This window comes from Nannizzia gypsea, genomic scaffold, assembly GCF_000150975.2.
Source record: "Nannizzia gypsea CBS 118893 supercont1.1 genomic scaffold, whole genome shotgun sequence".
NCBI classification, from domain to species: Eukaryota; Fungi; Ascomycota; class Eurotiomycetes; order Onygenales; family Arthrodermataceae; genus Nannizzia; species Nannizzia gypsea.
In genome coordinates this window covers 4,248,933-4,272,762 of record NW_003345201.1, presented here as the reverse complement: position 1 = coordinate 4,272,762, position 23,830 = coordinate 4,248,933, and the positions used below count along the sequence as shown (strand labels likewise).

Genomic DNA, 23,830 nt, shown 5'->3' with positions numbered 1-23,830 from the left:
CCTATTGAAGGCCATCTATATGACACCTCACATGAATAGAAAAATAAAAAAAAAATGCATCAGGTAGTTATCTCATTTATCCCCTTCCCCTCTTGAATGCATCATGCGCCGTAAACCCTTATCCATCATGCCAGCACGGGTATATATATACTCAGTTCAACTCCCCCCTGTAGCCATCTGTAGTCTGCTGGAAATTATAAGACAAAGAATCAAAGGCTCCTGGGATGTATACAGGTTCAACCGATCCTCCAGAAGATACCATGTTGTAGATTGCCTCTGGCGAAGTCATAGCCATTCCGGAATGAGGAGTGACAGGCGTTGAGTCGGTAGTCGAGACATTGTCGAAAGTATTGTTGTTGTTATTGTTGTTGTTATTCTTTTGAATGTTGAACACTCCGTTGTTGTGTAGGGTGGCTCCAGTGTACCCAAGCCCTTGCAGTTCGAGGCTATCAATCACACGGCCAAGATCGCCGTACCCATCATTCAATTGTTGGAGGAAGTCGACATCAAAACCCATCTCTAAGAGAGGGTCGACTGCAGCGGTTTCGTTATTCACCCCATGAGAATGGACGGACATAGGGCTTGGAAAGTTAAGGTTATGTGGGCTGTGGGAGCCAGGGGAAGGGGTGTAATTTTGTACACTGCTTCCGCTCCTGCTTCCGTCTTTGAAACAGAAGTCTGAGTTATTCCTAGTGCTACCCGCAATGCTTGCTGGATTGCTGGTGGTTGATGACTCGAAGCCAGACGGGGGAGATAAAGTCCCCGACAGCGCCTGCCGAGGCTTGGTGGAATGAGCTGGCGCCTGTCGTAGACCTCCATCTGCGGCAAATGGTGGCTGCATGCCTAGATCTTCAAGTTTGATGTCTTCTGTATCCGAGGAGTCTTCAAGCCCATTGTTCCGTTTGAGAACCTTCAGCCATGTTGGGTTATCTGCACAGGTTTGGTTCCAGGTATCATCACTTCCATAAACAATCAGTCTAGCCTTCGATTGTAGTAATTTATCGGTGGGTGTGACACCTTCATCAAAGAGCCGCGCAATGTAGGCGGAAAGCTCTTTTTCTAATCGTCGGAAGCAGCTAGCATCTGTGCGAAAGGGCATTCCAAGTGCTGACATTCCGGTATCTTCGCTTGGTGCCACTTTGTGTTCTTTGCTAAAATTGCGTCCATACTTTGCCAAGTTGAAGGCCTTGGAAGCTACCCACGGATCTAGCGTGTTCCTCTCTTGCCCAATAAGGTAGGGAGGCATGGAATTTTCAACGCACTCCTCAATATGTGGTTCAAATCCCCAGTCACCCCGCCACTGGGAAATCTCGGTCCCAGCCTTGAAATGTGCTGCAAGATGGTCGACACGTTCTTTCCAAGTGTTGAAGGCTGCCGAACAGAACCCGCATCTTGACTTTATTTTAGTTGTCGTACTCTTCCAGGCATCCATCCATGGGGCGAGTTTCACACCATGCATCAAACGTAGGTGCTGGTTCAGGTGGTCCTTGCGGTAGAATGTCCGTTCCTGGACAGATTTCTCCTGGCAGGTGCTAAAATTATGTGATTCTAGATGGTCCTCGTCCGGGTTAGGATGGTTACAGAAAGCACAAACAAGCTCACCACTGCCATTAGTGATTATTCCACCATTGGGTGCACACGTCCACTTGTCTAGGGCGAGATGCAGCGACTTCTCATGGCGCTGCCAATCGTATTTGGTTGGAAAGGAATCCGTGCAAAAGGTACATTGGAAGATTCGGGCAACCCTAGATTTCTGAAAAGGGTTCGGTGCCGCTGCGGATTTATGACGTCGACGACGACGTTCACGGTTTTCAGTCGAGTTCCATGAGCCGCGCGAACGGTGCGAGAAGGCTGAAGCAAATGACATGTCGGATAGACTTGACTTATTGGTATCTGCGCTGTAGCCGCTAATTGAATGTGCAGTTAATTTATTGGAGAAAGAATCGTCGTTGCTAGAATCAGTGTGTCGTGAGTGTGATTTTAAATGAGGGAAATCAGATTCCAGGTGAGAGATGAAAGAACTTGTAGCCATGGCCTGAATGATATCTCTAGCTGAAGCTGCTTCGTTTTCCGGTGGGGAATGTTTCCATCTCTCGAGGGGGTTGAGCTCGGAGATATCAACCCCAGGAGGAAGACGCTTTCCAGGGATGGTTATCGCCCCGGGGTAGGGAGAAGTACTGCGAGGTGGAGGTCGTACTTTTCCTCTTCGACGTGCGTTTGCCAGCCAACTAGAAATTTGGCTTCGGTTCAACCCAGTTTTCTCTTTAAGCTCGTCCTTCTCAGCGTCAGTTGGATACGGATGAGAAGCGTGCTCTGAGATCCAGGTCTTCAGGATCTTGACGGCCTTAAGTGAGAATCTGACCCCGGATTTCCTGGGTGGTTGTTCTATATCTTTTGACCGATTGATAATGTTTCCAGGATTAGGTGGTTGGCTCGGTGACGAGTGTCCTTTGGTAGAGCTGGTTTCAGACCCGGATTGTTGAGTATCGACGTTATTTTCTTTAGATGGAGGACGAATAAAACTGCACTTTCGGTATAAAGCAATGCAACAAGTGCAGGCGTTTTGCATAACACCCCTTTGAGCAACGACACAATCCAGTCCCATACAACGGCAGAAGTAGCAGGGGTCCTTCACACGGTGCATAGGATAGACTCCATCGAGGTCTGAGGGCTGGTGTGTCTCGCCAGGTTGGCCGGAAGAGGATGCAGGATGAGGCGCGGTGTTGCCAAAGTCTTGATCAGCAACCTCGGTGTAGCGGAAGATCTCGCCGTTCTGTCGAGCAGCTTCATCAAAGTCGAAGTACTCCATGGTGAGAAGAGCTAGAACTGTTATATAAGATGGTCGACCTTCTCAGCTCAAGATGAAAGTATCCACACAGTCCAGGTTAGACCAATGGGCTGGATATGGCTGGGGGGTTGTTACGAGCTGGTGATCGAGTTTACAAAATGTCGAACAAGCCGTTCGGAGTACCAAAGAGGAATAAGCTACCCAGCCAATACAGATGGCCAGGTCTTGTTCTCGTATCTTTCTCAGAGGGTTATGCAGTGAGACGGGGTTCCTCAGAAAATCGCTGTAACAAGACAAAACATGCTCAAGTTGGGAGGAGGGTATTTTGGGAAAGAAAGTGAGAAAAGGAATGATTGAAAATCATCAAGTTGGCTTGAGTCACATTTCTCGTTTTCTGCGCAGCGGAGGCTTGGTGCAGTGGGTTTGTTCAGAGCAACGCTTCGTGATCATGGAGAATTTTCTCCTCAATAGGCTTTTGGCGCTAGACAGGGAAACTATATTTATAGGCAAGGGATGTGCGACATCAGAGGCCGCGCTAGCTGGAGGAGCGGGATCCCCGCCAATGTAAATACCCATGGGCGAAGTACTCCAGGTTGGTCATTCTCGTCCATCCTTTATTTGATTTAATTATTTTGAGGGAGACATGTTTCGAGATTTCGCAGTATCACCCGTCCCAGGGGGTGTTGTAGTTACTGTCCTTTCTCCTGTACTCCGTTCCTGGCGTTTTCTCGGGGAGGGGCCGAGTAAGCGTCTTCCCCCTGACATTGGCAGGAAGTGACTAGCATCACCCTCTCCCAAAGAAAGATGCTTCCAGGCGCATCATAGTATTGCGCACCAAGTCAGCAGGTGTATGGGGTAGCGAGCTTGCGATGACTAGGCCGCAACCCGGTCCCTATTTGGCTATTTCTTCGCGATTTTTTTTTTTTTTTTGATTTTTTTGTTTCTCAAGTCGTGGTCAGCCGTCCAAGTTGTGGGGAGAAAGGTTGCCGTGAAAAGAAAAGTCAATCAGAGCTGACATAAGAGAACGATTGGTCGAAATTGCACGCCCTTCGTTTGACATTGCGGCCGTTGATGCCGGAACGCATCCCCACAATTTCTAGAAGAACGTCCCCAGTGCATGTTATTTCTTATATTATTCTGCTTTTTCCTTTTTGGAGGCTCGAAAGACGCCTCTGGAATTTGATGGGAGGGACGAAAGTATACGAGAGCCGTCTGCCTCGGAAGAAACATAAGGCCCGAAGTTCCGAAGATCTTTGGATCTCCCCTCTGTTTGGGCTTCGTGCCAGGACGCTCTCGAGCATCGGTCAAGATATCCGACGCTGATCATGGCCGGCTTTTCTTCCCAGAGTTATCCAATGTCAGGCCACCGGGGAAGTAGATAAAATGGCCGTGTTTATCGAGGTTCCCCACACGTGTCTCCTGTGCCGACCGCTAAATTGGCAATCCGGAGATGCATGAAGAGGCTTCAATATATGGCCGGCACCGATTTCCGGCCGGGCTAACCTTCCAATTAGTTAAAAAAATATCCTACCGCTATAAATAACTAGCCCGCCAAGCATTTTCTCACAACCCCGGTTTAAAGGGGGACGTCTCGAGGCCTTGTTCCATGGACGGCCTGAGTAGCAGGTTAACATTACTCCGTACCTCTCTTTGAGACTCGATGGAGGATTTTCGGCCTGATGTGCTGGGAAAGGCAGCCGTCATGACCTGGCGAGGCCTTGGCCTGGAAAAGGAAGCATCTTGTAACGTCATTATCCGCGCAAGACACTACGTCTTAAGTCCGTTCTCCGACTCCAAAGCGGCATCTCTTGGATCTGACCAGAAGCAAAAACAAGCCCATCAGCAACTGTAATTCCAGAGGCAGCTGCAGCTGCAGGCATGAAAGCCAATCATTTCAGCTCCCCTGCGTGGACCTACCTGGTTTGGACGCTGTTCCATCACCAACGTTGCTTCGCATCACCGGCCTTAGTCTCGAACTATTGGTGTAAATCGTGTTTGCGGGTCCAGGGAACCCAGGCGGAAGCTCGATAGGATTCTCTCCCCAGCCTCAGCGCAGGTTGTAATATCTGCTGAATGGCTAGGTTGATCAAGTAATGATGGCCAGATCGTCTGGTTCTCTGGAAGATTCATCTTCAGTTTGAGGTTGCTTTGTGTGTTGTTTGTGCGTCGTTTGTGGATGGTCGAAGCAGAGATGTCCAATATTACCCCTTTTGATTGCTTATGTCAGACAGCTCACTGTTATCAGATCTACGGCTTATGTTCTATTTTTATTCTTCCAAGTACAACAAATATCAAAATAATGCCAGACCCTATCTTAACTCCAGCTTCTATATGACTGCCGCGTCTCTTTGATCTTCGATTCGCAGCAAGCCAAGCAACTAGCTTGTCAGGTACTCCGTAGTTAGTTAAGTAACTATGTTAGCTAAGGCAGAATGGTTCTATCTCTTCTTCACACGCCCTAGTAGCTCAGAACAAGGACAGCTTCTCCGGTTAGCAAACTTGCTCATGCCCCCACGACTCAAGGCCGTCAAGGCCCGCAAAAGCTTGAGGAGGACGAAATACTAAAATGGGGGCGCTGTCTCGGCGTTGCGCTGTCTCGATTCGTGAGAGGTTCTTTTTCACAAACCCATTAACTGATAGTCCCGAAGAGCCTTATTGTTGCCTTCAACCCAAATGCATGGCTGATCTTTCCGAACAGGGCTAAAAATTGGCATAAGCGGAGCTATATACCCTCATTTTCAAGCGCGGCTGAAAATTCTCTCGACCGTCTATTTGAGAAAAAAACATATGCTCTGGATAAAACTTTTCAGTCTACCCACTTCATGGAATCCAATCATGTCAAGGAGTGCATGACGGCCCTGCTTACTCGTGCACTTATTCAGCCCCAAACGGCGGTGTTTCAACATTTTATCGACCAGGTAATTAACTTGACGACACTTTTTAGGTACCGCTGCACGGGGATATAGTTCCGGATGTATTATCACCAGAAGAGAGACAATTGTTATTTGCTTGATTCTAACCATTTTGACTACTCACGGAAGTGATATTTAGGTTAGGCTTCTCACTCCTAATAAGTCCTTTGATCGTGTGCTTAAAATGAAAGAATGAGCATCTATTTCAGCATTTCGAAATTGACCTATTGGGGAGACAGCAATATACCAGGGCATGCACTTCTTCCTGGATATTACTGGAAAGTTCAAGAGCACGGTGGGAGTGAGATGCAGAATACCATGTTCTTGTGATGTGTTCCATGGTCGTGTACAGTAAGCTAATGCAAGGCTTTCAGGGGTACATTTGCTGACGATTGATTCTTGCATTTGCCGTATCAAGTTATCCCTTGAGCACTGAGTACCCGGTAACAAGGCAAAATCCCTGGTATAACTAACTCGTTAATAGTTAAATATTCTAATTATATAGTAGCTAAACAAAGCTATTTGCAGATATCAACTTGTCTATCAAATAGACAGTCTGACGCCTATAGTCACGATGCAGCCTTTGATAGGCACCGAAGAAATGACTAATAACCCCCATATGTTTCAAACTGTTCACCGGGAGGCTAAGATCCAATGTAACGCCACGAGCTGGAAAGGAGACCTAGTCAATCTCCGACCATGTTCTTGCAACAAAGAACGTTCCCCAAGGAACGCGGATATCTCTATGTACAGCTGGACTACCTAGGTAGTTATCAATATTCTACGATACATCTTTTCACAAGGTTAGCACGTTGCTTTCCCACGGTACTCACTACCAGATATTCCAATTGTCCATGTATGGTCTTGTCTGTGTTGTTCCTGGGCATTTGACAGACTATAGATCTGCTTTTCATATAGACAAACAACTTGGAGCTCCCTAGAGCCTGTTATTTGACGACGGAACACCTTTAGCGTTGCAGTGCATTTGACTAGGAAGTTGTGTAACCATCGGTTTGCTTCTTGATGGGTAGCAAGTTGCAACCAATTACCAACAGTTCCATTTAAGGTACCGTAGTTACTTTGTTATTCTGACCAAACCACAAATCTCCGGGGCTGGTTAACGGTTGAGGTCTAAGCCGATGACGAACATCACACGAAAAATAAACCAACCGATTAGTATTTAACTAATACTTTAACACTCCCATCTTAAGTTCAACATAATCACACAGGCTCATATATTAGTTAGGTGCATCGTCACCTTCGTATCGAGAGTCATGAAATGGCCAGTGTCTATCTTGTACATAGACGGTATTGACTAGTGCCGTCTTCACGTCTTATAACTTATTCACTGGGACTGTTCTGAGGGCCTATACCATCTCGAAACTTGGTTTGTATCGCTCATCATGCCCTTTTTTTACTACTCAGAAGTTCTCATCGCTGCTCTCATAACCCGGGCATACGACCACTCTCGGGCAGGATGAGCGAGAGGGATACCTTATCCTTATACCAAAGGCACTACAGCTCAGTCCCAAATCATCAGTCTGTCTCCTCTTTCACCGGAAATGTGCAATATGCAGCCTTCAGATATATCCTTTTTCTTTCAGCGCCATTATTATTGATATCCAAAAATACACCTGCGGAGGTCGACAAGTTGACGAGATGCTGATGAATCTCAAGAGCAGGAACGCTGCATTTTTATCACCATACCTCTTTTATTTTACACCTACTTTATTTTTATCTTGTTTACTGCCCATATCAACATTCCCTCACTGACCCCTGATTTACCCCTATAATAATCTCTACTCTGAGGGCGCGGCATCCCAGACCCTTCGAATATATATTCTAGGCGGAAGGCCCATTTGAAAAAATCACTTACCTTTTAATTATGTTACCAGTATCCCAATTATGACGTTGGTTCTGAGGGTTCCTAAGAAAAACAAGCTTGTCAGCCAAAGGCCGGCATCATAGACTCAACACAAACTCATCATTGCCCCTGGCTCAGAAGTGTGGTAGAGCTAATCATTTGCCTCTTATCATCCTACTGATATCCCAATGATGACATTTGTTCTGAGGGGGTTCATGTTGCGGGATTCTAGAACCAAGCCTGGATAGCTCTTGGCTAGTACTATATTCTGAGTATAGTCACCGGTTTAGGGATGGATAATATATGCCTTTCCTTTTACCTTTGCGGGCATATGTGTGGTGATATGAAGTATATTGGAACCAGAACAACCGGATAGTCATCGTCTACCTTCATCTTGTGGGATACCGAGAGGTAGCCTCCGATTTCTTTCCCCTGAACATCGGATGATTATCATGTTTGACAGAGGCATGGCTAGAAAGTTGATGTACTGTGTTGGCCAAAAATTATGGCATACCGATGATTGTTGATTCATGATGGATGTAAAGATTGAGAAAAGGAATCAGTTTCAGTGCAGAGAAGCTGTTTGTATTTATTTACTATCCCTTGAGGGAATCCCTTCCATCTTGGTAAATCCCTTCTATCAAGGAGCTACTTCGAGTTGTGAAAATAACACGTACTATCAACTTCCCTGTTATCAATTCGTTCCTGCTGTTTTCTAGTGTTTCCTTCCGCCGTTATGTTGATGCTACTTAAGAAGGCTATTATCAATTGACTATGGCTGCTCTTTCTAGGTACTACCCTTGAAAGTATTGAGACGTTGAATTTAGGGTGTATATTGGTCTCTATATAGTATGAAGTACCTGGGTAGCGGATAGGCGGCAATTAAACAAAGTACACTACTATACAGCACTTAACATTGTAGATAACTACTTGATAATAGCCAAATGGCATACCTCAGTGAGCAATTATCATCCTATTATTTACACCACCAAAAGCTAACACTGACCCCAGCCTGCAAGCCCCGAACATAATGCCACCAGCCAATAGGGATGTATAGGCACTCACCCTCTCGCAGAACTGTTTCCATATATTCGGCATCGAGGAAGCCAGGCCAAAGCTCGTTCCATGTCTCGGCCTCTGCTGGAGACAGCTCGATGGCTGATATGTCAACTTGAGATGTGTTGGACATATCTATTTGTTCTTGATCGGCTTCCCCTTTCCTTTCTATACTAGATGTGTCTGAGGTTTTATGGTTGACAACTTCTTTTCCACGCGGGTAAATTTGGCTGGCTGGCGTGTGAGGAGAATAGAGGCGAACGTATTTGGTGCCAACCACTTGAGCAAGAATGTTATGATATGGATCATGATGTAAAGGAGATATTGTCCACGAAGGGCCTATCCAAGTATTAATTGTGGGGTCCGTCGGGGTGATATTGTCACTGAGGCCATCTTCATTTTCCACATTGTCATAATATTCTATCTCCGGCACCTTATTCACATTATCCTTCGCTATTCCATCATGAGATTCCGAGTTTATCTCTGGTTTAACTTCACTTTGACTTCTCCCATTGTCTCTTCGTTGCATATTCTTTTCATGCAGGGGAGTTCCTGGTTCAGGCTCGGGTGGTTCGGCGTAGCAGTAATCGGGAATACAAATATCTTCCTTTAGCATTGGAATCTGAGCCAAAAGGTCATGCTGCGCCATATAGCCTGTCTGAGTTTGCTCGCTAGTTGAACTGGTGCTTCGCCATAGGTAGTCCTTTACAAAATCAGCAAAAGGCATAATCCGTTGGCCCCAGCCTTCGTCAGTATAAGACCTCCCAACTTCAACCGGAACCAACCTCCTTCCACCAAATGTCCTTTCTGCCCAATATAGAGAGGACGACCACGGCCGTGATGAGAGAGCTGGCCAGTGGTCGATGGCATTAGTAATAACTATTGGTGTCCGTATATTCCATATATGTTCTGTGAACTCTTCAAACGTAAGCCCTGCAACTCGAGGAACAGGATGCTCTAGATCAGGCTGAGGGGCATGATCTAAGGGAAATAAACTATTCATCTCGTTCAGTTTCTGTCTCTTGGTCGGCCGGGAACGGAGTGATTGAGAAAGTCCAGCTTGGTCAGGCAATGTAAACGATGCAAATGAGGAATTGTAATCCAAGTGAAGACTTCCTTGTAACGTAGATAAAAGGTCCTCTATTAGTCTTGTACGGCGAGGAGCACCACACATTATAACAGCTTTATCCAGGGTATGGATCACGTCTGATACCCAAGGATAATCAGCGGGAGGGTTGCTCTCCGTGTATTCGCTTTTTTCCTTGTCCGAAGTTTGAACTATAGACGCTTGCGGTGCATCATCCACCGTGGCTTCCATGATACGGCCTCCTTTTTCAATGCAATCGATATGTTTCTGTAAAAGTTGGCATACTTTGACCAGGCTGGCATCAGTATATAGCCTTCGCCAACAAACTTTCACATCCTTAAATGGAAATACCCTTAGTTCTGCATCAGCAAGTTGGAGTGCACTATCTGGGGTATCTAAGAGTGCAGATTTTAGCTTCCCAACATCGTGCCCATAGCATTCCCGAATTGGATCATCGGGATCGGGCGCCGATATTGAGGATACTGCCGCAGTTATGAGTTCGTTTAACGTAGTCATTAGCTATATACATAGACCATATAGCTCGTAAGTATTCCGTGAAGCCCAAAGGCATAAAACAGCTGGAATAAAACCGACTTGATAGTATACATTACAAGAGAAAGAAAGAAAAATAAAAGAAAAAACCCCTATCTAACAAAGTAGTGATGCTGAAATAAGCAATAAATTGTTATCATTATTAATCCATTTTATTACATAATCTATGACTAACTAGTAACAGTCTAAAGAAACGACTTCGATTCTCTTGTTGATATCAAAACGGCTCGCAAAAAAAGCAAGAAAGAAACGAGGGTGGGATAGAACCGATGTAAAGACACTCCTTTATTGAATACCATGCGTCCGAGAGCATCCGGCTTTCTAACTTTTAGGCTCATCACCATCAAGCTTTAATTACTAATACGAGAATGAAGAACTGAGTCAAGTGGGCTTATAAGTTATAACTATAAGATGGGCTTCTGCCTGCCTCTTAGTTTGGCTCGCCCAACAAGATGGATAAATTCATCATAAGGAAGCGGCAGAGAACACCACCCACGGCTACCGCCATCAGCTCAAGGGATACACACAATGCTGGGAGCCTCGATACTGTGAATTTAATCCATGAAGAAGACGATTCAACGGATATAAAGCTTGCTAAGCTGGCCTCTATTTTCCCGGATATTCCGCCGGGAGAATTATTAGATCTTCTCATAGCGAATGAAGGGTCCATCGAAGCCACTACTTCATCGCTTGTTGAACATAGCATTGCAAGGAAGAAAGCCAAGCAGCTAACCAGCAACTCCGGATCTATACAAAGTTCATTGTCGTCTTACAAAATACTGCTAGATTCTGATCGAGATATTGGTTCTCCTGGTCTCCTTCCAACTCGGAAAGGCAAAACTCTTCATCTCTACTCCCCTGAGGATATATCACGATACACATCCTGTACAGTGATACATAACTTTCTTTCTCCCGACGAGGCGACAGCATTATTGAAGGAGCTCTTAGAAGAGTCACAAACTTTCCATCGACAGAAATTTCAAATATTCGACAATGTTGTATCAAGCCCACACTCTGCAGGATTTTATGTTATGACCGAAGAAGAACTACGGGAGCAACAGTCCCAGTATTCATACTACGGGAGCCTCAGAAATGATGTGCGCAAGGTGACGCCAGAACTACGCAGAGTCTCAAGCATTGTTAAGAAGGCTGTGAATCAGGAAATTGAGAAGCGTGTGAGGACATTCTATCCAAATGGCAAAAAATTGAAATTCCAATCTCCCAAGGAGTGGGAGCCAAATGCTGCTTTTGTCAATTGCTATGACGGCCCCACAGAAAGCGTAGGATACCATTCTGACGAGTTAACGTACTTAGGGCCCAGGGCTGTCATTGGTAGCCTGAGCCTTGGTGTTGCTAGAGAGTTTCGAGTGCGCAGGATTGTTCCCCCTGACGATGAAGATGAGGACCCTGATAAAAACACCAGCGGAGAAGGTGGTCAGAACACCGACCATAACTTAGTCATTGACAAATTGGAGAAGCCAAAGCCCGACCCTTCCCGCTCAGATATACAGGGCCAAATCTCCATTCACCTGCCCCATAATTCTCTTTTGGTAATGCATGCTGAAACTCAGGAGGAATGGAAGCATAGTATTGCTCCTGCGCAAACCATCTCACCTCACCCTGTTGCCGGTAATAAACGCATTAACATCACCTACCGATGGTATAGAGATTCCCTACATCCGAAGAGGACCCCACGATGCCGCTGTAACATGCCCTGCGTTCTTCGTTGCGTACAACGGAAAAAGGAAACCCGGGGGAAATACATGTGGATGTGTTATTCTAGTTACGCACCAGGGAAACAGTCGTGTTCTTTCTTCCAGTGGGCAACATTTGATGATGATGGGGAACCAATTTGGGATGAGAATCGTACCAAAGTGCATTGATAGGTATACACTCCTTCCTGGAAAACACATTGAATGGGAGGCCAAACGGCTTTTTTATTATTTATTAGCTACACAAAGGAATATCACTATCTTTAACCTCTCATGCTTGTTTCCTTGAATCATTGTAGCTAGATGTGACCCTTAACAGTTTCATCATGCTCATCTTCGTGTTTGTTATACGTTCCAACGGCCAACAGCAGAACCCCCGCTTCGAGTAATACTGACATAAATTAATGTATTCGAGCAAATGGGTCCTCCAATCGATGAAAGTGACCGTGCTCGGGAATTCTGTCCAAGGATTGCTGTGACACTAGGGGGTCAGGGTGCCTGCAAATACCCTTGTATGGATTCATGCTTCCAAATGGGGACTCGTCCCTATATGGCAAACTATTTCCCCTCATAGAAGAGGCCACATTTTCTTTTTCCAGCTTCTTTGCTTGATTACCGTTTCCAGAAATATTTCTGGCAGATTGTTGGCGTTTCTTGACTGAGATCGTCTCGCTGTCCATTGGAGGTTTTATGATCTGGCGGTGGCCAATTGCAGAACTGCTTCGTGGGGCTGGAGGTTTCACACCATCACCCCATGTAACTGCCTTGCGAAATCTCGGAACCGTGCATTTATTTTTTGTTACAAGAATGGTATCCTCTGAAAGTGCTGAGTGCTTATACTCCAAGGATGCAGTGATATAATATTCGGTGTTTGGAGTGTGGTTCGCTGGTTTGAGCATTCCTTGAAGTTGATCGATCATTCTATCCACGGTTGACTCGCTCGGCGTATGTGGTTCAATATCACTATAAGCAGTGCTAGGGCCACTACTGAAAACGTTTTCCAACCCAGGAATAGGCTTCACTTTAACTAAAACCGTCCATGATTCGCCTAGTCGAAGTACACTCCGATTTGTGTCTCCAAGGATGGCCTCAATATGTGAATCTGGTCCCGCTTCAAGCCGCAATTCGAGATCACGGAGGTATCCTGAATCAACACCTATCCTAAGATGTTGAAGAGCAAGCTGCAGCTTGCTCTTAAATTGGATGTCCATGGGACTTTGCTCATCGCCACCAAAACTGGTCCCAACGTGCCATCCTTCCAATGACTGACGGCTACTAATCATCATAGCGCTTTCGGGCGATATGGTATGGTAGCGCAATTTATCACCATTAGACTCTCCTGGAATCAGTACTGTAGCTCCCGCAGTTACAAGGAACATATGGCAAGATGCTCCTCTACTTGAATGGCGAATAAGGTAGCCGGAGGCCTCTTTTATAGCCCCTGCTAAACGAGATCTGCTGGATTCTCCGCGAGGAAGCTGAAACGCTGGAAGTGATCGAAATAAAATCTCGACAGTGTCTAGACTGTAAGATGAAAGCGGCATCAGAATATTCAAGTTCTGAGTGGGATCAGGAGATATACAACAGATAGCAATTCTGTCTATAAGTACATCTAGGGCAGAGGCGAGCTGAAATGCGTTCCTACACGCGGCCTTCAACATTTCTTCCGAAACCCTTGCCCTAGAAGATTTTGTTAGGTCATGGAAAGGCGGCAGATCAATAAAACTAGCCACTTACGAGTTATCAACTAGTATCATGACATCTAGTGGGATATCCGAGTCGGATGGTCCGCTTATATTCGTTCTCCCCGTAGAGTCATTGATATTAGCTGTGACTACAGCAGATATCCACATCGACTTATCTTGTACAGGGCTGGACTTCAGAGAATTCGCCAATAGGGCGATAGCCGCTGATGTGATAGGGATATGTCGGGGAATGCGGGAGGTGGAAATGGCATCGTGATGCGGTTTGGAAGCCTGGGAGTAACCATCAATGAACGGGGGAGCTTGATGCCTATGGATTTGAGCCTTCTCATAAAGCCCATCACAGGACTTTTTCTCTGTCTTCATACTTGCGTGCGCTCTCAAATTAAACTCAGACCCTTTCCCCCGAATAATCGATGTCTTTTGTAAAGAAGAAAGCCTAAAGCCGTGTGCTCTAGCTGCATTGTCTGCTTCATTCCCGCTGCATTCACGGCTCCTGAAATCGAGCGCGTGAATCGCACGAGACAGGATATTTGCTCCTTTTGAAGTTGGTTGGCGTTGTCGTACGTCTGGGGATGACGCCCTGCCGTCCCAAATGGCCTTTCCCTAATAAACCAGGGGGGAATTAGCAGCTAGTATGACAGAAACATCGTTTGATCAACATACAGCGGTAGAGTTTTCCATTGTTTTCAAGTGAGAAGCTGTAGGCTTTTGTGGACGCTGGTTTGGTTTGACAGCTATAGATTTATTGCTCTTCACCGCGTTCCGTGTAGTTGATAGAGGGACAAGGGGAGGGCGAACAACATGGGAATAGCGTCTCCTTGGTATACGACAAGGCGAGCAGGCGTTCTGCTTGCCTAGATCTGCAGCGTTTTTATTTGCCTTTGAGTATTCTGATATTTTCGATATCTCCAGCGGTTTGGGAGTTGGCGTGTTTGTTAAACTGTGCGTGGAGTCCATGCCTTGTAACGCGTCTCGTTTGGCCAATATCGCCTGTCACGCGAAGTGTTGATTCAGAAAATATAAACGGTCCTAAGTCAAGTTTCTTCAAGGGTAGAAAATTAGAATAGTTTCCTTTGTATGATATTGACTTTGGCTCGGTAGTAAGTCCCTGAGTCTCACGCCCTTAGACGTGCTCCTTTAGTTCCACTGCGTTCTGATACACATCTGAATAGCCTTCACTAGAGTCACTTTGCTTGGTTGAATCGAAGGACCACGGAGGGTCAGATCGGCTTCTCTTATGTCGACGTCGAACACGGCGGCGGTTGTTCCGGATGCTCCAATACTCAGCACATGCCAGAGCGCTAATGAAAATAGCGACTAGAAGAGCTATAGGCACGAATACTAGGCCAAGTATGATAAGAGTTCGGTCTCTTTCGCTTCGTCTGGCTAGTTGCATCTCGAGTATACTGAGACCACCTGCGAGTGAACCATATTCCAGGACTAGGGTACCTGTAGGGGACTGGACAAACTGGGCTAACTGAGCCGTGTATATCGAATTTCTATGTGCACCGACGCTGGTCAAATTTCAGACAAAAAAGTCATATTATTATACAATAATACAGTCCAACATGAACCGGGATGTTTATTTCCAGCAGATATATACATACATGCGTATATGTATATCTTCTTCAAATAGGAGGCCACGCCTGAGGGAGCTGGAAGGAGCAGCCCGGGGAATAATATTCCGGAAGCCGTGGATCTATGGGAGAGAGCCAAAACAAAGTAAAGCAGCAGGAGACAGCAAGAAAATGCAGGCAAATTGTAGGTGACAGATATATCCTCAAGGCTAAGCAACAGAGAGAGAAAAGCAGACGCATGCTGGGTATCAAAAGAGAGAGAGAGAAGAAAAGACGAAAGGAACTTCATGCCAAAGGTCGGGGATCAGCCTGGCCTTCTTGAAGGTCGAGAATCTCGTCCTTGATCTTAGTCAGGACACTATGGTCCAGCTTCTGAAATCGGATCTGTAGAATATTGAGTCAATAACTAAATGGAAGGAAAGGGGCAGTCTAAAACATGTATGAAACAGCTGTCCTTACCATGTCATCCCCTAAACTTCCAGCGCGGGACGAGCTGCCAAATAGTACCGACTCGAGAAAGCTATGATGAATATTCTCCTTGACTCTCTTCAGCCAGACCCCTTCCCAATTCCACTCGCCGGGCGAACGGGCCTGCGGGCTGCTTCTCCGTATGTTACTGTCTGGGCTTAAAGTGCGCCCAGGCGTTGAAGGAGAACTGACTCCTGCATCCTTGCTGGATCGGCGTTCAGCTACTGAGGCGGCTCGTGGCTGACGACGATGCGCTCTCCAAGCATGCCATGCATTTGGACACCCTGTAGCCTCCAGTGAGATTGAATCCAAAACAGTTTCGTCATCAAATGTCGAACGGATATACTCCAGAAGATCCAAAGCGGTAACATCAGCAGTGTCAGGGCTTTTCGGGCCCCGTACGTCAGATGGAAGAGACGAAATCCGAGTGATAATCTCATCAGTGTTACTCTCTACCAGATCATTACCCTGCTCTGCATGAACCCCAATAGGCCCCGGTTTCTGACCACTTGTCCTGCGTGATGATGAAGGGGAGACAACAGTGCTCCGCTCCGTCTTTACAAACCAGTGCGGAAACCCATGTCGTAGGCTAAACCCACCAGGCGGTAGCTGCTCTTCGATTGTTCCCGTCACAGAATCCAGGTCAGACGGCCGGTTTGAGTACGTCTGTGTAGTTAAAGGTACGACCAGAGGATGAAATATAGGCGTAGTAAACGTTACGAGCGGAGGAAGGTCAGGATATAAGGGCGGGAACCGAATTTGAAATCGAAGAATAGCTGATGCATAGGGGCCTATGTCATTGTTAGACTCAAACATTGATTGATAGACAGCCTAGCTAAGAACAGAATTGTACCTTTCTGGACGAACAGTACCCCAGACCAGAGGGCCGGATCGCTTGGAGAAAGGCTCACGTATATGCCAACTGGAGGAGATACTTTAATACTCGCGCTGCGGACGGTCGTTCGTATCAGCTCGTGACATAACTGGCAGTCAAACAAACGACCAGGAGGAATTCCGCACGCAGGACGAGAAACAAAGCGGAGAACTCACAATTCAAGTCGAAGCTGCTGTCTGCGTAGAGCTGCGACCTTCGGTAGCTTGCTGCTCGACATTGTTCTCGCAGAGAGTCGAGCTCTAGAGCTGTGTCTTGCCGGTTGCGTGCGAAGTAAGTTAGGTGTTAGTTAAATATTCATTAGGAGGTTGAGAATAGTTTATAGTTAACAGGCTTGGCAATATCAATCAAGAGTGAATCCAGGTCTACAGAAACAATTTAAAGAGATAACAATTCAAGGTGATCTTAAGAGCTAGTGGGCCAAGTAGAGACAGAAAGATAATACTATACAACGCTATATCGTAAAAAACTTATATGATACATATGGCTATGCACAAGAAACCGTTTAATATGCACCGTCCATGAGTTGCACAATCCTCTCAGGGATGACATTCACTCCCTGTGCATTGATGGCGCTGATGGGAACGGAAAATATCCGATTCCGCCATGCATCTTCTTGCTTCGAGGGATGTTCAACAGTTCCTTTCTCAACCTGAGCAAGGTAATCCTTTAAAGCTGCGAAATTCTCCTGGGTGCCTGGTAAGTCAGCCTTGGTTCCAATAACGAACCATGGTTTCGAGTAGATGTTGTGGCTGGCATATACAAGAGGCTGAAGGGACGAGTCTCTTGCCGGTGGGGGTGGAGTGCTGGCATGGCCTTCGTCTCCCATCCATTCGTTCACTCGTGGTTCGTCCAAGTTGTCAGTGACTGGAGTCCATGGAGACAGTCGGGACTGGGTATCCAAGCTAAGCTCACGGTCCCGCATAGACTGATATGCACCAAGCTCATTCCATAGACCCTTCAGGGCCGCCACCGCATCTCCCGCACTAAGGTCCACCACAAAAGCAAGGATTCCAGCACGCTCTACATGCCTGAGAAATCCCAGCCCGAGGCCTCTATCCAAATGAGCGTTTTCAATTAAACCAGGTATATCTGCAATTGTAAACCGTGGGCGCGGAGCCCGTCCTGGAGTTGCCAGCCTTGCCTTGCGTTGGGAATAATCATCCAGTACAACAGTGCCAATATTAGGTGACAGAGTAGTGAATGCCCAGTTTCCTATACGAGTCCGGCTGTTGGTTATTGAGCGTAATAGAGTGCTTTTGCCAGCATTCGGCAGACCAACCAACCCTACATCGGCAAGTAATTTCAGTTCTAACTCTAGTTCGAGCCTCATCCCTTGTTCGCCCTTTGTAGCAAACATGGGCCTGCCAATGGACTTAGACACAAAATGTGGGTTCCCAAGGCCTCCTACAGCACCTGCTGCAAGTACAATCGGTGTATCCATATGTCTGGAAAGATCAAGGTATATTGGCGCAGCAGGCTGTACGGCTGCAAGATCGGGTCTTCTGGGCGGACCAAGTTCCGGGAAATCGGTTGCAAAGTAATCAGACGGCTGAGAGCCAGGATATAGCACCCACTGATCTCTACGTGAGTTTATAGCTTGCAGGGCTTTTGTCCTGCTGCCGAGTTCCCGAGTGAGCTCTTTCAGTTCTCGTTCCTTCTCTGCCACAGGGTCATGTCTCTCAACCTCGCGTACCACAGTTCCAACAGGAACCTGCAACAAGACATCTTCACCTCGTACTCCTCCCTGCGATTTGCCTCTCCCATTTTTGCCTCTACCAGCTTTTATCACGCCTCTTCGTGCCAGCTTGTGTAGACTTGTCTGCCCTTCAACGGCCTGTATCAGTATATTTCCTCCCGTGCCGCCGTCACCACCGTTCGCAGGGCCATGCTCTAAATATTTCAGACGCAGGAACGCAACGCATCCTGAGCCTCCTGAGCCGGTGTGGACGGTAAGAGAACATCGGTCTTGGAATATCGATCGTCCATAGTCCGATGGAGCCGGGTTCAGGCGACGGTTCTTCTCGAGATCAAAGTCATTCGTGCCGATCGAATGAGACCCAGGATCAGGCGCGGATATATTATTATTTGTAGGGAGTGAGGAGGACCATCGAAAGTGTTTAAGGCATTTGGAAGCTCTCAACGCGCTCCTAGGAGCTAAATTGGCAGTTGGGCTGAATAGCAAACATGGGTAAAGAAATGGCATCAAAGTGCCATTGAGCTGGGCCATATAGTGGAAGGCAATGAAGATTGCGTATCACAGGGTCAAAGGGGAGGAACCAAATGTCTGTTTGTTATCTTCCCGAACCCCGAGTCTTCTCTTTTTGCCTGCCCTGACTTCCAATTTCATTGAAAATTGATGATAACCAAAAAAAGCCTTCCGCCAAGCTTTGTATGCATTACGTAATGACGTTTTTGATTATGTCCACTACTAATGGAATTTAACAGTATTTTGGTCTGTTGAAACGCTCGAAATGATGAAGTATTGACAGCGTAGGAAGGACTTCCATTCACAGCTAGAAAGAAAGGCTACATGTGGTCTAGAGACTCAAGCTAAGTGCGACATTCGAGGAGTGCTGTGGCTGCGCAACCTGTGACAGCTTTAGCCGAAGCAGAGCGAGCGAGGCCATTGAAACGAGGTCGTCTCTTTTACACAGCATCTTTATATCAAAGCCTAACTGTTCTTACTCAGCGCTATGTTCAGTACGTATTAACGAACCCGAATTATAACGACTATATTCCTCGCGGTGACGGGCAAACGAATTCTCGAATAAAATAAGAACAAGTATGGGGACAAAAGGGCATTAGGGATCCAGCAAAGGCTAACTCCACTTTGCATACGGGGGAATCTTACTGTTCAGGAAAATGTCCATGTGAGCAGGAAGGGATGAAAACAAAGAGATGCCTGGACATGCTCATCCTCACTTCTTTTTTTTATCCCCGCCTGCCACGGTAAGAGATAGACAGGCGAAAAATGTGAAGCAGGGTGGATCGCATTATACTCCGTATGCCTTAGAGCCTTCAGGAAGCCTAAAAGTGAGATGTCGGATTATATGTATTGTATATCCATTATTTATTCGGAGAAGTCTTCCATCAGGGCAAGGAGGACCGTAAGGCATTTTCCATTTGCTCCATAACAAAACGTAAAATGAGAGAGTTGCTTTGATTGCCCTTGCCAAGCTGTACGGAACCAGTACCGCTCGTCCGTGAAGGTCAGTCTGTGTGGGCTTTCCCCCAAGTTCACAGGGATGAGCCATGCAGAGCTTGGAAGCTTTCCGTGTCCCCTGCCGCTCCTTGTGGAACAACCGGAACCGCCAACTAAAGGTGTCCCTTGATTTGCTGCTGGATTGCCGAAATGAGAGAATGAGACTGATTGCACCAATAGAAGAAGCATAGTGGATGGAGGCCGCCAAAGGAGGGGCCGGTTGATAGTTTTTAGGCATCCAGGAGTTCGAGCAAACAGCTGAGGGAGGGAGAGAAAAAATAAACACAACCCTTCTGGAGAAAAGTGACACGTACTGCGAACGTGTGAAGAAGATGGGGGCTGGCTGGCCCATGACTGCAAGTGTAATCATATCGTGAGACTGTATTTCCGAGATTCTGAGCCTCAATCGACAGTGGCCACTATTCCAAAATCGAATGTGTTGATACCAGGGTTGCGGCACAACGTGCAGAATCCTTCTTCACCGTTTCCGCCAGCCTTGCTCCAGGATGGCAGAGTTACATTAATAATAGTTAATCAGCTATCATGTACGGAGTAGGGAGTGCTCTGTACTCTGTACGTCAGGCTGAGAAAGGAACGGCAAGGGCTGAGGATGACGCTGACGGGTCGCGCAATCGTGCCAGGTCATCTGCACCATAGCATACATCAATATAAAGGGAGGAACAGAATAGAGGGGGGAAAAAGGAACCCTGGAGGCAGCCAGGTCACTGGTACAGCATGCAGTTAAAAAGAAGAACAAACCACTTTGACCAGCATCGCCATCAGAATGCAGTTTTGTTGAATTTTTCTTGTTCCCTGACGATTACGGTGTACCTACAAATTATAGCCCGTTTTCTACCGCCGTATAGATTTCAGGGCAGTTTTAATCGAAGGAAGGTATGCACAATGCTTTAGTCCAAACGATGGATGGAAGTTCTTGATCTGTCGAAATCCATTTTACGATGGCGTTCTGGTGGTTGGCCCATCCACCGCCTGGACCAAAATATCTGCCAACTTAAAAGGGTCACCGAGAGCTAGTTTGTGGCTCGGGAATTGAACGGAATGGAATAAACCCATTGGCCAGTGCATAACTAGCAGCTTGGGTTTTCGTTGAGGGCGAGATTCTCTTTTTCTTATTCGCTTTTTGGCTCATATTCTTTGGGCACCTTTGCTCTTTGCCACAGATATCTTATGTATGGAGAATGAGCCAACCAGGCAGGCGACGAGAGGACCATACAGGTACTTTGTCTCCCCCAGCAACGTATTATCCTGTCGACAGGGACAACAGCCAGCCCAGCATTCATCAATCATCGCGGTCTGTCTGTCTGTAGCCAAGCAGAACGACGGTCAGCAGGATGAGGTCATTTCCGTAGAGCCTACTCCGTACTTCTCCCCTTTTTCGTCCTCAGTTACTCCGTACTGCATCCTCGTCCTCGCTGCCAGCTACTCTGTTTTCTTTTTTATCATTATTAAGGGGAGGACCCATCACCGCGACTCGCGCGCCTCTCTGATAAACAACAAAGCTAGGGTGGAGCGTCTCTCTTCCAGAGCTGAATTAGTCAGAGTTAACAGAGTCAGCATGCATTCAATAATATGTATAAGTCTGGAAATATATTTCATAAGTAACGTTCCGTACCGATAGGACGTGGGGGAGTTAGTTAGCTAGCTAGCTAGCTTGTCAGGTCGTTGTTAGTTGCAAATAAAAAAGGGGAAAACCTGATAGTTGCCTTCTTAGTCACCAGCTACGCGAGACCCCGTGACTCCCTGGCCAGGGACCCGACGACGACGACGACAGCTTTTCGCGGGAGTTTGACATCCCCAGTCCGGACCAAAGACGTTCACAACGATACGACAGTTAGTCTTCTCTACGTACCGGCGCTGGTGAGTACAAGCTGCGTCCCTGTTGAGTGCTCACATGGCTTACGGACCGAAGAGAGACGGCCCATGGCCAGGCCTGGGTGAGAGGGAGCATCTTTCGTTCGTCCGGGGATGGAGGGACCGGGGTTGAAGGATTGTTGGTCTGTTGGAGCCAGATGTTGACGCCGACTTCGAGCCCTGTCCATGGCCCCGGAATAAACTGTCGTCTCGCCTCTGAGCTTAGTGTTGAGGTTAATAGTGGGTAGGATAACCCATGTCCATTACTGTGTTTACTTTTGCTTGAAAGTAAGTCCTCCGTACTAGTTGAATCATCACCATCAAAGCTGTACCAATGCAGAGTACTAAGGGAAGATCGCTGTTAGGGTTCGCCGAGAGAGATCGCAGTACGAACTGACAAAGCAAAGTACTAAATAACACAAATAAAGAAGACTTTGACTTGTCTCCTTTGCTTTTTTTTTCCGCCATTAGTTGTATATCTATGTGAAACATATCGGCCACCAGCCAGCCAAGCGCACCGAAGAAGCATTGAAAGTGAGCCAATTTTACCTTTCTAGGGTTATAATTTATAATCGTTGTTCAGCTTTCCCTGGCGAAGGCTCATCGGAGCCCGAACTTGTCTTGAGGAGCGAGATTACGGGGCAGAAGCATGCAGTTTACGGATGGAGTACTCTGTACGGACCGTCAATTGACTTTCTCCTATCAAAATAAGTGCGCCCAAACATGCGAACCGAACTCTATCGTTTTTTTTAGGAGCCAACCAGGAGTGGGAGGATTGGGGATGTCCACGAGGGCGTCATTTGGGCCGGTTTAACATGCAGCAGGCCTGCTTTCGTGCTTCATGTATGGCACACTCGTCATACTATCGGCCATTGTAATTCCGTTATTGTCTGGGAAAGGACAAGTACTCTTCCTTTACAGCAAAATGCCTCAGCGTGTACTCCGTACGGAGTATGCATTGGCGATCCTCATCAAACATCGACTCTCCAACAACAGCGGCACAGACGCAGGCATTCGGAAAATATCCAAATGAGGGGAAGGGGAGAAGATTGGGCTCGACGCAAGATTCCGACCCGCTCGTTTTGTTTTGTCACCAGATCTTGTCTGCCCATGAACGTTCTTTTTTTCTCAACAGCGCCAACTCCATACATCATGCATGTCGTGTCAAAATCCGAGGCACAGCTAAAATGCCGGCGCCATGATACGGAGTACGGAAGGGAACGAAGAAGAAAAAAAAAGCTCACACGCACACATACCACACAGTTTGAAAGAGGGTATCATTTGAATATGAGTTGAATATGAGAATGGGATGGCCTGATTACCATCCAAACTGTCCAATCAGGGCTTTTGACGAGTTTGGTGGATGAGCCTCTAGATTCGTTCTTCATCATTCGCTTTATCGTTCACCGCCATTATCAACTGTCAGTGTAATCACTCCGTACTCCGTATGGAGGAGAGAACTGGCGTAAGACACCAAATCACTAGAGCGTGGAGACACAGAGAGTTGCGGCGTTTGGTCAGAAAAATATCAGGCCAAGGCGACAAATGAGAGTCGAATGGATGGGAGAGGGAATTAAAAGCAAACATTTCTTCTCCGAATCAGCCTATGATTGACCATCTTCCGACATCTCATTAAGATGCTACATTATGTCAATTCCCACAAGATTGCCCCCGTACAGTACGAAGTAGACGGAAAATGGAAACATTTTCAATTTCGACAGATGCCATTACACACCCCTTTTGAGATCGGATGGGAAAAAGAAGCAACACTCTTTCATATTTCTTTTCCTGCTCTCCCTCGAGTTATTGCTACTTAATTACGACCTGCGGCAGACAGGGACCCTTTGTTTTTTTTTGGCTACGGAAAAGGGTATCCCTGTGATTTCTAGTGAGATTTGTCGCTGGGCCTCCCGCCATTGTGGAAAATCGTTTTTCAACGGCATGGCCGCAGCGTGCCAATCGCGATCGCAAAAGCCAGACTTGGCCAAGGGTAAAGCTGTGGCACAAACTACCGATTGGGCCCATCGCTTATATGGGGCATAGGCGCGCGGATTCTATCAACCGTCGCAAGAGTCGCCGGGCAGTCGCACAGGAGGACAAAGAGAAGCAATTATCTCCGCCCTACCGTCTTGCGCCTTA

The 23,830-nt window shown here is 46.8% G+C and overlaps 7 protein-coding genes across 7 annotated transcripts; 1 reads left to right on the top strand and 6 right to left on the bottom strand.

The window, feature by feature from the left end:
- Positions 1 to 151: 151 nt before the first annotated feature.
- Positions 152 to 2,809, bottom strand: MGYG_01561 (hypothetical protein; the record flags this gene model as incomplete). Its single annotated transcript, XM_003177438.1, has 2 exons — positions 152 to 184; positions 233 to 2,809. The coding sequence occupies 2 exons, from the start codon at positions 2,807 to 2,809 to the stop codon at positions 152 to 154; spliced, it is 2,610 nt and encodes an 869-aa protein (XP_003177486.1).
- A 4,334-nt stretch (positions 2,810 to 7,143) lies between these two features.
- MGYG_01560 (hypothetical protein) lies at positions 7,144 to 7,762 on the bottom strand (the record flags this gene model as incomplete). The annotated part of the gene is made up of 4 exons (XM_003177437.1): positions 7,144 to 7,215; positions 7,428 to 7,446; positions 7,577 to 7,627; positions 7,743 to 7,762. 4 exons carry the CDS (start codon positions 7,760 to 7,762, stop codon positions 7,144 to 7,146), a joined length of 162 nt encoding a protein of 53 aa, XP_003177485.1.
- Positions 7,763 to 8,540: 778 nt separating this feature from the next.
- Positions 8,541 to 10,223, bottom strand: MGYG_01559 (JmjC domain-containing protein 5; the record flags this gene model as incomplete). Its single annotated transcript, XM_003177436.1, has 1 exon — positions 8,541 to 10,223. One exon carries the CDS (start codon positions 10,221 to 10,223, stop codon positions 8,541 to 8,543), a length of 1,683 nt encoding a protein of 560 aa, XP_003177484.1.
- A 488-nt stretch (positions 10,224 to 10,711) lies between these two features.
- On the top strand, positions 10,712 to 12,142 carry MGYG_01558 (GRF zinc finger domain-containing protein; the record flags this gene model as incomplete). The annotated part of the gene is made up of 1 exon (XM_003177435.1): positions 10,712 to 12,142. One exon carries the CDS (start codon positions 10,712 to 10,714, stop codon positions 12,140 to 12,142), a length of 1,431 nt encoding a protein of 476 aa, XP_003177483.1.
- A 230-nt stretch (positions 12,143 to 12,372) lies between these two features.
- Positions 12,373 to 14,634, bottom strand: MGYG_01557 (hypothetical protein; the record flags this gene model as incomplete). Its single annotated transcript, XM_003177434.1, has 3 exons — positions 12,373 to 13,651; positions 13,709 to 14,280; positions 14,341 to 14,634. The coding sequence occupies 3 exons, from the start codon at positions 14,632 to 14,634 to the stop codon at positions 12,373 to 12,375; spliced, it is 2,145 nt and encodes a 714-aa protein (XP_003177482.1).
- A 905-nt stretch (positions 14,635 to 15,539) lies between these two features.
- Positions 15,540 to 16,834, bottom strand: MGYG_01556 (hypothetical protein; the record flags this gene model as incomplete). Its single annotated transcript, XM_003177433.1, has 4 exons — positions 15,540 to 15,638; positions 15,714 to 16,513; positions 16,576 to 16,670; positions 16,773 to 16,834. 4 exons carry the CDS (start codon positions 16,832 to 16,834, stop codon positions 15,540 to 15,542), a joined length of 1,056 nt encoding a protein of 351 aa, XP_003177481.1.
- A 285-nt stretch (positions 16,835 to 17,119) lies between these two features.
- On the bottom strand, positions 17,120 to 18,844 carry MGYG_01555 (GTP-binding protein 5; the record flags this gene model as incomplete). The annotated part of the gene is made up of 1 exon (XM_003177432.1): positions 17,120 to 18,844. One exon carries the CDS (start codon positions 18,842 to 18,844, stop codon positions 17,120 to 17,122), a length of 1,725 nt encoding a protein of 574 aa, XP_003177480.1.
- Between the last annotated feature and the right edge of the window lie 4,986 nt (positions 18,845 to 23,830).